The 14,156-nt window shown below is 38.2% G+C and overlaps 2 protein-coding genes across 3 annotated transcripts; one reads left to right on the plus strand and one right to left on the minus strand.

Moving 5' to 3' along the window:
- Positions 1–96: 96 nt before the first annotated feature.
- Positions 97–1,898, minus strand: LOC116207995 (probable transmembrane ascorbate ferrireductase 2). The gene is made up of 4 exons (XM_031541159.1): positions 1,622–1,898; positions 1,010–1,058; positions 702–901; positions 97–618 (listed from the first exon to the last, which is right to left on the minus strand). The coding sequence occupies exons 1-4, from the start codon at positions 1,763–1,765 to the stop codon at positions 298–300; spliced, it is 714 nt and encodes a 237-aa protein (XP_031397019.1). The 5' UTR covers positions 1,766–1,898; the 3' UTR covers positions 97–297.
- Positions 1,899–3,385: 1,487 nt separating this feature from the next.
- On the plus strand, positions 3,386–5,374 carry LOC116209706 (1-aminocyclopropane-1-carboxylate oxidase homolog 1-like). 2 transcript variants are annotated; one of them, XM_031543441.1, is made up of 4 exons: positions 3,386–4,082; positions 4,283–4,604; positions 4,746–4,882; positions 5,022–5,374. In XM_031543441.1, exons 1-4 carry the CDS (start codon positions 3,442–3,444, stop codon positions 5,248–5,250), a joined length of 1,329 nt encoding a protein of 442 aa, XP_031399301.1. In that variant the 5' UTR covers positions 3,386–3,441; the 3' UTR covers positions 5,251–5,374. The 2 variants fall into 2 exon arrangements, with proteins under 2 accessions (XP_031399301.1, XP_031399302.1); XM_031543442.1 differs by having other exon boundaries at positions 3,391–4,082; positions 4,770–4,882.
- The last annotated feature ends 8,782 nt before the right edge of the window (positions 5,375–14,156 follow it).

Below are 14,156 nucleotides of genomic sequence, written 5' to 3' on the forward strand. Positions count from 1 at the left end.
ATGCTATCCAAATAAAGTTTTAAGGTGCAACTGAGAGGATAATCGGTGGGTTGGATTGAAGTGTTGTCATGCTGAATACTAAACACTAGAATACGATTGTAGTTCAAACTTCTCTCGTCAGAAGGTCATTGTGGATCAAACTTCTTGTCAATAACGGTGACTTCTTGCTATGGTTATATCCCAAGTAAATATTCCATCAGTACAGGCAAAATTCCTAAAAGTGAATCCAAGTAATGTTCCCTATCTTTGTGTAACTTCACAGTCCGAGAGATATCTGAGAGAAAGAGAAGGGCCTTTCTAAAGGTTGTGGGTGCTCAGCGGGAGCTCAGAGTAGTCACCCTTGGCAGCAGCAGGAGGCGAGACAACAGTAAGGATGACTAAGCCACCCAGCACAGCAACTAAGATGCCCAACGAGTTTATTAGCAAAGCTTCCGAGGAATAGTGTGATATGATATGGCTAGCCTGGAGGAATGTCGCCTTCTCGAGAAACCCAGTGGTGGCAGTAGCGACAGAGAGGGCATAGATATAGATTCCAAGGAAAACGTGCCACGGCAGCAGCGAGGCTCGGCCGTTCCTCGAGCCGCCCGGGTACCAAAAAGTTGTGAATCCAACAGCCCACTGCGAATGAAATCATTGGGACATCAGCAATCAGAGTTGGCGGAGCATGAGTCACAAAATTAAGAGAAGTTAGACCAATCAACCTGAATGCCGAAGAGAAGCAGGCAAGCTATCCCTAACCAGGAATGGAGGCTGTAGAAATTGTCGACACCCTTCTCATTGTGGAACTTCAGCGCAGCCCAGACTCCAATAATGCTCACACAGAAGGCAGCAAACTGGAGAGACAGATGAATCAATTTCCTCAAGCTCTTGGTTCCAGTGGACCTCTTGTATGCTAGCATTGCTGCAACAATTCAGATCGCGATTTTATCGAGGATCTGTGATCTCTACTCAGGAAATCAAGAAGCTGCAGCAAACTGGGATACATCAACTTCAAGAATTCAGCATTTACCTTCACCGTTCAGCAGTATGAGACCAATCACCATTAAAACGGGATGGACCTACAACATCAGGTCACAGCAAACTGCCTTTTACATTCATTTCATTTGAAGGGGCAAAACATCGAGCAGCTAAAGGGCATAACAAAGAGTGTCTCTCTGAATATGAGCTCACAAAGAGAAACCTGTGGAGACAAACAACTAAAATATGCGTACAATGCTTGGAGAGATCTATTAACAAGGAATTCAATGTCTTCTCTATGTCTTTCGTTCCCTCTCTAACAAGTAACGAATTTCAAGTGATCGGAACACCCAAAATCACTATCATAACAGGGCCTGAAACAATCACAAAATCATCGATTCCTTCAATTGGAGTGGCGTAGATTCCCTTTTTCCCTAATCGGATCAGCTCAGTAGTTTCACTGATGGATTAATTTTTATCGGGAGACTCCAGCATTATGCGAGTAGATCACGAGCTCGTTACGGCAAGGAAGACGTCTAGCACAGAAGACAGAACCAGACAAAGCAAGGAGACATATTTCACCAACGTAAGAGAAACAAACCAGTTTGTCACCAGAATTCACAATAATAGCCAGCTCAATCAAGAGGGAGAGGAAGGAAGGTACATTGAAGATGAGAGCCTTGTCGTCGGAGACGAGAGCCAATCCTCCCCTGTAATGCACGCACCATGTGAGGACGAGAGCAGCGATGGCTACTCCCATCAGACGTATGATCGGAATTGCCGGAAATCCGATCACGGGAACCCCCATTTCCTCCTCTCAGTCAAACAGTACAACTCCAAATCACAGACACAGAAAGAGTGGGGAGGGAGTGGGGGAGAGAGAGAGAGAGAGAGAGAGAGAGAGAGAGAGAGAGTCTCACAAATCAAACGACGGTTTCGGGTCGACCTCAGCTCGCAGAAAATAATCCTTTCTTCCGGTTTCGGAATTTCCTTTTTTTTTTTTTGTGCTTGTTTTTCTTTTTCCATCAAAAAATATTCTTTTCTGTTTTTTTTTTTCTTTTATTGATTGATTTTGCTGACTTTGATTATGGTTTCGGTTTCGGCCAGTGAGAGAGAGAGTGGAGAGAGCTCTGAGAAAATATTTATGATGCGTTTGGTTTTTACGTTAAGTAGAGTTGAATTTTGATTTTAATCGGATTGTAATGATTGTGTTGTTGAATTATGAGAAAAATTGTGAAAAAGTAATGAATAGTTGAGAAAACGTAATGATTGTATTATTGAACTATGAAAAAAATAATAGATAGTTGAGAAAATTTAATATTAAAAATTAAATTGAATAGTTAGAAAAAGGAATAAAGTAATAATTATATTGTTAATTTTTGTTTTGTAGTGAGTAGAGTTAAAGTTAGAGTTAAAATTTTAAAAAAGTGATTGTAAAACTAAACGGATTAATGATTATTACTTATTTACTTTAAATGAATAAGAACAAATCAAAATGCTTGTAAGTGAAAATCTGATGAGCTCATTATGAAATCAGCTTTTCACTTTCAAGTATTTTCATTGGGTTGTTGTTAAATGTGGACGAGTAATACTTACCTAATATTTGCTGAATAGTGCTCGGGACATGCAAAGCTCTGTACACGTGGGAGACGAATATTGGATTTATGGACTGTTGACTCGTTGACTAGATTACCAAACTAGTTATCAAATAAATACTGAAGCAGACTAGGAATGAAGATTTGTGTCTTATTCCTTCTTTCTTGTGAGTGATGGATTACACTGCACTTAGCTACGATACGTTCATATCAAAGAGACAAAGACGACAAGAACAACAACAATTTCTGTTCCGTACTAATTAGTACCTATATATATATATATATATATCAGTTCAGGGCTTTGCTTTGCATTTGGCAGATTTTCCCCCAGGTGTTGGTGGGCAACACCAAAACTGGAACTGAATAGTGCAAACAGTAGGCCCAGTAATCTGGGGCGATCTTCATGAGAAAAACTCGCTGGTAGATTGCTATATCATCAGTTCCCTACCTCTCAGGGACCAAATCTCCAGCCGCAACAGAATGCGAAAAAGAGGAAGAGTAGGAGTGTGGGTGTACCGTCTTTCTGCCAGTTCCAAACATTGGAATCTTCCTAGCTAGCTGGTGACGTCAATGTTTGATTCTTTCTATAGCAGAGAATTCTCCACGGCTACTAATTAAGATCCGTTGGGTGTTCTGCTTGAATAAAAGAACACATAGAACACGTGAACGTATATATAATATTAAAAGATTTATATCGTTACATTTAATCCTTGTATGTGCCGTGAAGTTGGTCGGTTTGACAATGTGGCCTTTTCTTTTTCAGAGGCGGAGAAAGTGAGACGTAACACTCGTATGGAAAGGAAGATAAAGAGAAAGGAGGAGTCAAAACGGTAGAATTAATGCTGATTCATTGGGTAGGTGACGACGACACGCAACCTGCCCGAAACAAATGGCGATCGTTGGGTGGCACGCGGGAGAAACACAGAGACAGAGAGGAGGAGGAGAAAGGAAACTAGTAGGAACCTGCTCGATCGGGTTTCAAACTTGTAAAAGAAAAATGAGTATCGCTGGAACCTCAGATCCCATGGGTGGTAATCGCGCAACGTCCGACCGCTACCAAGAGCTCAAGTCCTTTGACGAGTCAAAAGCTGGAGTTAAAGGCCTAGTTGATTCCGGCATAGTGAACATTCCTAGAATATTCATACGACCTCCAGATGAGGTTGAGGCCGATGAGGCCGAAGAGTCGTTACAGTACACGGTTCCTGTCGTAGATCTTGGCGACCTGTCCTCGAGGAGAGCTGAGACGGTCTCTGCAGTGCTGGAAGCTGCAAGGGATGTGGGGTTCTTCCAGGTGGTGAATCATGGCATTCCGGTGAGATTTCTGGAGGAGATGTTGGCTGTGACCCGCGCATTTCACGAGCTCCCGAGGGATGTGAAGGTGAGGTACTATAGTAGGGAGCAAAATGGGAAGGTGAAGCTGGACAGTAACTTTGATCTGTATGAGTCCAAGTTTGCTAATTGGAGGGATACGTTGTTTTGTGTCATGGGGCCTGATCCTCTCGACCCAGAAGAGTTACCTCCAGTCTGCAGGCATGCCTTCATTTTTATTTTTTTCCCTCGATGAAATAAGCGGTGCTCTTATTAATAATGACTTCACTGTTTATCTCCTGAAAATTTGCACCGGTTGAATTTTGGCTTATGAGATAAACCGTGGTTTTCTGGAACGTGAGACTAGCCATGTGCTTACTATAGTTATGTTTTGCTACTTGGCTTTGCCTTTTCCTTGGCAGAGACATGTACGGGAAGTACTCTAAGGAAGTCCAAGCATTGGGAGTCACTCTATTTAAATTGCTGTCTGAGGCACTCGGGCTCAAACCCGACTACCTCGCAGATATCGATTGCCCAAAAGGGCATGCCATTCTCGGTCATTACTATCCAGCCTGCCCAGAACCCGAACTGACTCTGGGCACCAGCGGGCATTGGGATCCTGACTTCCTCACTATCCTACTTCAGGACAGTATAGGTGGACTTCAATTTCGATATCAGAACCACTGGATCGATGTCCCTCCGGTGCCTGGGGCACTTGTCGTCAACATTGGAGATCTTCTACAGGCAAGTTCTCAACTCTGATGAATATGTAAATTTTGTGGCAGAAATGTAGGCTGTTCACTTGAATCTGTCCTGCAACCTTGCCATGTTCGTGATCTTGTTTTGCAAGGCCCACAGTGATTTCTCCTCAAATGTTGATTACAGGGGAAACCTATGTTTTCCTTGCAGCTTATCTCGAACGACTTGTTCAAGAGCGTGGAGCACCGAGTACTGGCAAGCAAAGTTGGCCCTCGGATATCCATTGCGTGCTTCTTCACATTTTATGACTACCCAACTACGAGGTTGTACGGTCCAATTAAAGAGCTGCTATCCTACTCTAATCCTGCTGTCTATAGAGATATCATGGTTCAGGAGTTCGTTTCCCACTATTACTCCAAAGGACTTGATGGCTGTTCTGCACTAACATATTTCAAATTGCAGAGGTAGCTGCTGCTCAAATCGCCTTGCAGGTCGGTACGAATTTGTGGGAATCTGTAGGCATCTGCCGCTTCTCGATAAGATATTGTGTTTCATTATAAGCATGCTATGTATTGCCATTCTACCGTATATGTACAAAGCAAGAGCAATTGCTGTTACGGCGATGTTAGTTAAGGTGAGCATATGCTGTACTGTGTCTCACAGGGTTGTCGTATGGTACTACGTACGTTGATTGAGTAGATTCATTCCGGACATCAGTTCGAAGTTCGAATGGAAGAGGAAGTCTTACTTAAATTGATCCACTGTGCTGCGTCAGTTCATAAGTTTTGAGTTGCAGTATATGTTACCGGGGTGAATTCAAATTACTCACAAACCCCGGAATACCGACTCCAATCCTTTATTTATTGGCAAGCATAGGTTAACTGAACAATTTACATATACCATGGACTACTGGGAGTATTAACTCGGGTCTTTTTTATTCAACGGCGAGCATAGGCTAACACCAAACAGTTACATGCACTACACGTACCACACTGAGGTTTCACTCATATTCAATTTTCAAACATTCCTCCTTATTACTTGCACAGGGCAAGAGGTTTTCTGTTCCAATATCAATGCCTGAGAGACTCTGGTCCTGATCGACATTGGTAATATGTTGAACACCTTGGTTTCGGAGGTCTTGGTACACATGATGAATCGTTGTACTATCCTGGCTTGTCTCTGCCACATGCTGGAATTGTTCCATATGATATTCGTTCCAGCAAACTTGTTAAAATCCACCAATTAGGATGGCAATTCCTGTTAACGTTTTAGAGTAGGAATTTCCTGTCAAAGATGTTTTAGAGCGGCAGGAAATCGGACAAGATAGACCCGAATAGTCCTGCGAGAGACGGATCATCTGTTTTATCCCTGGTGGGCCTTTTTCTTTTTCCCTGGAAAAATGGCTTGCATATCTCTTCGGACCCAAATATCTAGCAAGCAATAAGCATAGGACATGTACTTGAAGAACTCGCCTTACTGGAGACCCGGCTCGAGTGGTCGAGCTGAGGCAGGAGCTGGACCGGTGAACATAATATAAGTGAAAACTAAGAGGATGCATGCAATTAGAGCAGCCTTCCTCATTGTTGAGATATCTATGCCACATGCAACTCTCTTAGCTGCCTTAGGAGCATCTACTTATTGCGAGTGCCATAACTCTGCTGTTAACATGTCCGTCCATGTCCATTGACCCCAGATCGCCGTTAGTTAGGGTAGCGATGTTGCCGCCGGATAATTCTTCCAAGCTAGTGGCATCATTTTGATTCTCAGTATCGTTCTAGGATTTGACAAATTGGTGACATGTCTCAAATCCAACCACCTAATTTTCTACCAGGGGAGGGGACTATTTTCTTTGGTTATAAGGGAGGTTCGTAGACCTATTACAATAAATAGAAATTTTGACAGCTAATAAATGGGTACGAGTATTTTGACTAGTATTAAATGGAATTTTGGTTCAAAATAATCAATATGAAGAATCTAAACAAGTGATTGCTAATATTTGTGTGCGAATATACATTGTAAATTTCGAATTTGGAATTCTTTAATTATAAAGTGAAAGTACGCGTTACTATTTTATATCCTCTATTCTATATCCTCTTTTGATGGGACCATTTTCTCTAGGCAAACAATTTTCCCCAGCTAACATCATTGTGAAATTGACGGGCCCATAAAGTCCGAAAGTCAGGCGCATGAGTATTGGAATGGGCCTAGATGACTGAACCCGTTGTACCAGGCCGAAATTCTACAGTATCAGGCCCACATAGGTCCCTTTTGTTCTTTCAAGATTTTGAGTTCATGCTCCACGTGGTTCTATCAATTCTAACACGAACTTTTTTCTTAACCTAAAAATACACAAACTATCAATTTAATATCAATATTAGCACGTGTCATCTTTTTCATTAATTTAAATGGGAGTTGTTGGCCACCACCCTTGATTGGGGTCGTCGGCGATCTCAATAGTCGCCGACAACTCCACAAGTGCGGTGGTGGCTTTTGGTGAGGCCCTTATTGCCCGAATTTGAAAAAAAAAAAACAAATTTGAGAAAGAAAGGAAGAGAAATTGGTGGTGGGAGCCTCATCAACGAATACCATCCCATAATTGGAGTCGGCGGGGACATATGTCATCATGCTACCTCGATTGAGGGGTGGACTGCCACTGAGGTCTCACCAATAAAAAAAGATGATGTCGTGCTAATCTTGATGTTCATTTGATAGTTTGTATATTTTTAGATCAAGAAAAAAAATTTGTGCTAAAATTAATAAAATGTGAAAAGTTTATACTTTTTTAGGTAATTAACCTTATAATTTTTGAACTATTGAGGTTTTATTAGTTTACATACTTTTTTTATTTATTTATATACTTATTAATATCATTTTATCACCATGTCATTCGCCCAATACATACTAATAGCATTAGCTTCGTAACTTTTATTGCAAATCATTATCATTACTATAAATTAATTCTATTGTTGATATGGACACATGTCAACTTATTAATTTTTGCTTCTTTTATTTTGATTTTTCATATTACTTTATAATCTCATTGAGGCTTATATATATAGTTTTTATTTTTAATAATTTATTTACCTAAATATAAAATTTTTATTTCAAGTCGACACCAATTTAAGTAGTTTTAATCGAGATGTTGGAAATAACCTAATTCTTTCCGTCGGTTAAATGTAAGATTACTCCAGCCTTATTACAATTTTTGCTTGGTTGATCGTGATCGTGAGATGTTTCAAATGAATTTCGAAGACCACTTAAAATCAATGGGATTCTCAATAATGATTTTTACACTAATTCGAAAAAGAAATTTTCTCCAACTAAATTTTTATTTATTTATGCATTTGTATCCTTTTTATATTCATTCCATGTACTATTAAGATGGGTTTTGATATTTTTTCCCGCATTCATGTATGCTTTCGAGATAAGATAAATATTAGAATCTTCAATTAGATTGGTATTGAATAAAAATTACAATAATTACAATATTTTGTATTTGTAGGTTTATTGTATTAGTATAATATGGTGCATCTTTTCAACACTATAATGCACCCTATACCCTTTTTGCATTTTATTACTAAACAAAAGAATCCTCTTAATATTTGAATGTATCCTAGTTTGATATTATATGTCAAAAGGATATCGGATCAAATGAAATATATTGTAGCGAGGACAAGTTATAACGGTAACATATAAAAAAAATGATATACTTAATGAAGAGGAATGAGCTAGAATTATGTGCTAATAAATATAGTGACAATTCTTTGTGAATACAAATAGATATGGTATAGACATATCTACAAAGCACCAATTAATATTTTAATTTTTATAAAATTAATTATGTTTCAAACATATATATATATATATATATAATTTCTTCTTTCTATATAGATACTATTTAACCACTATATTTATTATTTCATATAAGCTTTTACCTTTTATACTTCTTTATCGTATCATGTAATTAAGTTTCTCATTTTTTCTCTCCACGTCTATATGCTTATTAAACTAACACAATTTCAAATTTAAGTGCTATATATCAATTTTAAAATAAATCACGCGATATTAATTTGTTAATATTTTATATTTTTCAATATTATTAATATCGATCATTTCTCGCACTTCTATCATATGAAAATGTTATTGACTGTGAATTTTTTGGAAACTCGCAGCTATCGCACAGATCCCTTTCCTAGTTTATGAATTAAAATGCATACAGAGGAAATCAAATTGAAAGAGAGAAGAAAACTATCAATGAATATGCATAATGTTAATGATTAAATAAATATGCAATACAATTCAAGTGAATCGTAGCAAAATTGTCAGTAAACCGTTTAAAAGTAGTTTAATATATTAAGATTATTATTCAAAAAATTTTAATTACTTTCAAATATTTTTATTATTCTTAAAAGGTAAGTTCATGTTTGCGAAATGGGAATAATTTTTTTCATGGTGTGTTCATGATATTTGAAAGCCCAAGTGAGTCTAGCTAATCCAGTTTGAGTCATGTCCATCCACTAAGGTGATAAAAGTTCTCCCAACATGAATTTTTTCTATTTACAAGACTGGAACTCACTTTGGTTAAGGGAAATAAGCGTCAAACCACTTGAATCAAGCCATGTGGATTAAAATGGGAATAATTACTATTAAAATAAACCGTGCATTACTAGCTATCATGATCTGTTGGTATTTGCAATTAATTTTTTGATGAGATTCTGTTTCAATTTAAGTATGCTACGTATCGCCGCTTTACTACCCACAACGAAGAGCAGTTGGTGTAGCTGCAAAGTTCATATAAGGCGAGCATACGCTGTATCATGTACCTTGATGTGGAAGGATGATACTATACGTTGATCAAGCTGATTCATTGCCAACATCATCAGTTTGAATTACAGAATAACTGAATTTGTTTATACTCTGCATCAATTCATGGGTTTGAATCGCAGTATATGTTACCAGAGTGAATTCAAATTACTCACAAGCCCCGGAATATATTGACTCCGGTCCTTTATTCATCGGCAAGCATAGGCTAACCAATCTGTTTTACATAAACCACGTACACGGGAATGTCCACTCCAGTCCTTTTCTTCATCAACAAGCATAGACTAATGGAACCGTTACATATATATATATATATACACTCACACACACACACACACTACAGAGCACCAGACACTGAGGTTTCATATAAGTAATTCAATTTTCAAGTTCCTCCTTATTACATGTACAATGTTTGAGACTCTGTTCATGCATATGGTGGTGGTGGTGGTGGTGGACAGGCATGGAACAGGGTCGGGATACACGTCCGATGAATGAGGATCGAGGAATACGTGGCCTCTTAATTGGAACCCTCACAGACCCACCAACATCTTTTGCCGCAAATTTGTAACAAACCATCAATTAGCAATTATAAGCACACTTCTTTCATCTTTTGCTGACCGCACAATTTAATATCAATACTCCACGGTAGGAACTTCCTTTCATGTTTGAATAGACCCGAATAGTCATCCAGAAAGATAGACGACCCTCTAACATTACATTTACATGTGCCGGTAATGGTCTCTTTTTTATGTCTTGCATATTTCGTTGGACGAGAAAATCTAGCAACCATACATATGCATATATAGATCAATAATGGACTTGCCTTTCTGGTTGAGTGCTTGAGCTGAGGCTGAAGCTAGGGGAACATAAAGATAAGAGAAGACTAAGAAGACACATGGAATTAGAACAATCTTCCTCATCGTTGAGTGAGAGATGTCCATTAGTATAGATAGCGCGTCCGCAAGAATCTGTAACTTATTTTTCAGTAGATTACTAACATTAATGAAAATAAAATATCTTGGATTTTTTTTGTTTAAAGAAAAATTATAAAATATAAATGGATCCATCTCTCTTTCATAAGATATATGGATGAGTTTGAAAAGTCTACTGGTAGTACTATTGATAGTGCAAAAAAAATCCACGGGAGTGATAGGTAGTTGGTTCTTTTTCCAACTTAAAAAGATCAAACTGACAAGTTGTAGAATTCAACATTTTATAAATTTATGAATTTTTATACATTTATATATATATATATATATTTATTATTATTAAAATGTGGGACACAATGATTTTTAGTACGAGTTCTCACGTGACAACGTATAACTTTGACAGACACGTGAAACATGAACTCGATCATTCACCCTCAAGAACTGATTATGAGCTGGGGTTAGGCTTCCATGCTCAGAATTTAATCACGAGTTCTATACTTGGGCAAGAGCCGGGACAAATTGACTATGAGATGGACTTTCTCTCCTCACTCGAACTTAAAGAGAAACCACAAGCTCCACACACAGAATAATATGGGCGTACTTTATCCGCATTGGACAAAGAGATGTTAGAGTTGGTGTGGTGTGAACCCACACAAGAGTGCAAATACGTGAAATCTTGCTCTAATATCATGTAAAAAATTCATTAGATTTATATGCGATTGAATCTATTTGCAATTTAAAAACTCAAGTTCACAGGTCGTAGAATTCAATTTCTTACAAGGATATCTTTACACTTTTTCCATACGAGAAACAATGACTTTCAAAACTATTTTCAAAATCACTCACAAGTCACATCCTGGGGAATCGATCGATCAGGTCATTTTATTTATCGGCAAGCACAGGCTAACCAAACAGTTACATAGATATACTGCATGCATATGCACGTTCCACAAAGATAGAGTTCATGCTTATTTAGTTATCAGGCGGGCGTGTTCCTCCTTAATTACTTAGTAACAGGCCCTCTTTCTTATTTATCGTCATTATCAATGTTCATGGTGGCGGACATTCACGGATGAATGGGGAGGAGCACTTCTTAGGAGGTGGCTTTACTGGGGTACATGGGATCTGCCGGTATTTGCTACATGAAGTCCGCGGCACATACGCAGCAACATCTTTTTCTGCAGATTTGTAACAAACCATCAATTATGATATATAGCAATTATATATGGAACACTTTTTGCTGACCACAAACCACTTCCAGTGATCAAGTACCCTACGGTATGTACGTAGGAACTTCCTGTCAATATGTTTTAGACTGACAACGGAAAGTTTTAGACCTGAATCGTCATGACATGGCGCATGTGAAAGACGACAATCTAAAGAATGTATCGGTACGCTAGCGGTATGTGTTTATGTCTTTCATGTTTCTTGGGACCCAAGAAATCTGGCAAAGCATGTAATATTAACATATATTTAATTTATGGAAGCATGATCGATTGGAAGATGGGGAGGCGTGCATGTTTTTCCAGAGAGATAATCATCTTAATTTCAAAGGGCAGGATACTTGCCTTGCTGGACGAGTGGTCGAGCTGAAACTGAAGCTGGACCAGGGAAGAACATAAGATGATGAGTGAAGACCAAGAGGACGCATGCAATTAGGACAGCTTTCCTCATTGTTTAATCTTTAAATGAGAGATGTGTCTATAGGATAGACAATAGATATGCATGTGACTGATCTCTTAGCTGCCTTAGGCACACCTATTTATAATAGCGCGTCCGCCGCGTGTTTCTGTAACTTATTTCTCGAGAAATAATAATTAACGTTAATATAAAATAAAATTAATTAAAAAACATATATCTGGAACATATCGGGGTACAAAAAAAGGTTATTAATAGATCCATCTTCTTTTCATAAAATAAATTTTTTTAAAAAAAAAAAGACATATAAGATGTGGCTTACATAGCATCTTATCTCTGCTCAAGACTACAAAAATCTGTTCAGATTAATTAATATCTCGTATGTGATATGGGATATTAAGGGGAAGTTTCGGGTTCAAATCACGTCCTGCGCACCATGTATGAGAATATTCAATATTGAACCAACTACAAGGCCTGTGGTCGTACTTACATATTTCATGAACTTGTAAGGTATTCATATGGACTGTGAGTTTAGTCGGGCGAAATTCGAATATATATATATATATATCATATGTGAAATAAATTCCTGAAAGAAGAGAAAAAGATTGGTCCCCCAATAAAGTCCTTCTTAATTAATATAGCTGTCGTCCTTACTGTTGTTGACAAACCTTTGTGCATGCCCATCCATATCCATTGACCCCAAGTCGTCGTAAGTTAGGGCATCGACAACAACGTTGATTCAATTCCTTGCCAGAGGCGGGGTCACTGTTTGATTCTTCTCATTCTTGAATGCGAAAAATAAAAATTATTGGATGGTTGTCTTTCTTTTCAGTAGATCACTAACATTAATGAAAATAAAATATCTTGGATTTTTTTGTTTAAAGAAAAATTATAACATATAAATGGATCCATCTCTCTTTCATAAGATTCATGGGTGAGTTTGAAAAGTCTACAGTAGTAGTATAGATGGTGCAAAAAAAATCCACGGGAGTGATATGTAATTAGGTCTATCTCCAACTTAACATGTCGACCTGACATGTAAAATAATTTTGTATTTTATAAATTTATGTATTTTTATATATATTTATATATATATATTATTAGGATGTTGGACACAATGACTCTCAGCACCAGTCCTCACATGACAACGTGTGACTTTGACAGACACGTGACACGTGAACTTGATTATCCATCCTCAAGAACTGACTACGAGCCGGAATTTGGCTTTCATGTTCAGAAAATTTAACCTCGAGTTCCACAATCGGGCAAGAGCCAGGACAAATTGACTATGAGATGGACTTTCACTCCGCGCTCGGACTTAAAGAGAGACCACAAGTTCCACAAACGGATCAATATGGGCGTACTTTATCCACATTGGATCAAAGAAACATTGGATTTGGTGTGGTGTGAACCCACATGAGCGTGCAAACACATGAAAATCATGCTCTAATACCATATAAAAAATCCACCGAATTTATATGAAATTAAGCCTATTTGCAATTCAAAAACTCAAATTCACGGGTTATAGAATTCAATTTCTTATAATTTATATAGATATCTTTACACTTTTTCGATACGGGACACAATGATTTTGAGCAGAAACTATAGCATTATATGCTCAAAACTATTTCAAAATCATCAATCCAGATTAATAGCTTAATTATATGTGAAATAAATTCCTGAGTGAAGAGAAAGTGATTGGACTCCAATCGAGCCTTTCTTCTTAGCTAGTGTCCTAACTGTTCCTGACAAAGTTTGCACATCGGTCCATTTCTCCATTGACCCCAAGTCGTCGCCAAGTTGGAGGCAGCGACGTCACTATTTGATTCTTCTACCATTGGGCCATTGGCGTCGGTCGCTATTTGAATAAACACTTCATTTTTTGAATGAACTAGAAGCCGAAGCCAAAGAAAATTAAATAACACAAAGACGTGAGGTAACAATCCCTAAAATATCTCACAAAAGGAAATGACTAGAATCGTCGGGACAGACGTCGAAGAAAATGAACGCACAGAGGATAAACAAGAGAACGTCTGGCATGCCGGTCTACACAAGAACTCGCCTCTTGGAAGACATGGTTCACCTCCTCATCCCAATCACGACCAAGCTAGGCTTGGATTTGGATAGAGGACACCAAGCCCTGGAGAGTAACCATGGAACGATCTTCATAATACGCAGTATTATATGTGCCTCGGGGGTGGTAATATAG

Source organism: Punica granatum, chromosome 5 (genome assembly GCF_007655135.1).
Source record: "Punica granatum isolate Tunisia-2019 chromosome 5, ASM765513v2, whole genome shotgun sequence".
Classification (NCBI taxonomy): Eukaryota; Viridiplantae; Streptophyta; class Magnoliopsida; order Myrtales; family Lythraceae; genus Punica; species Punica granatum.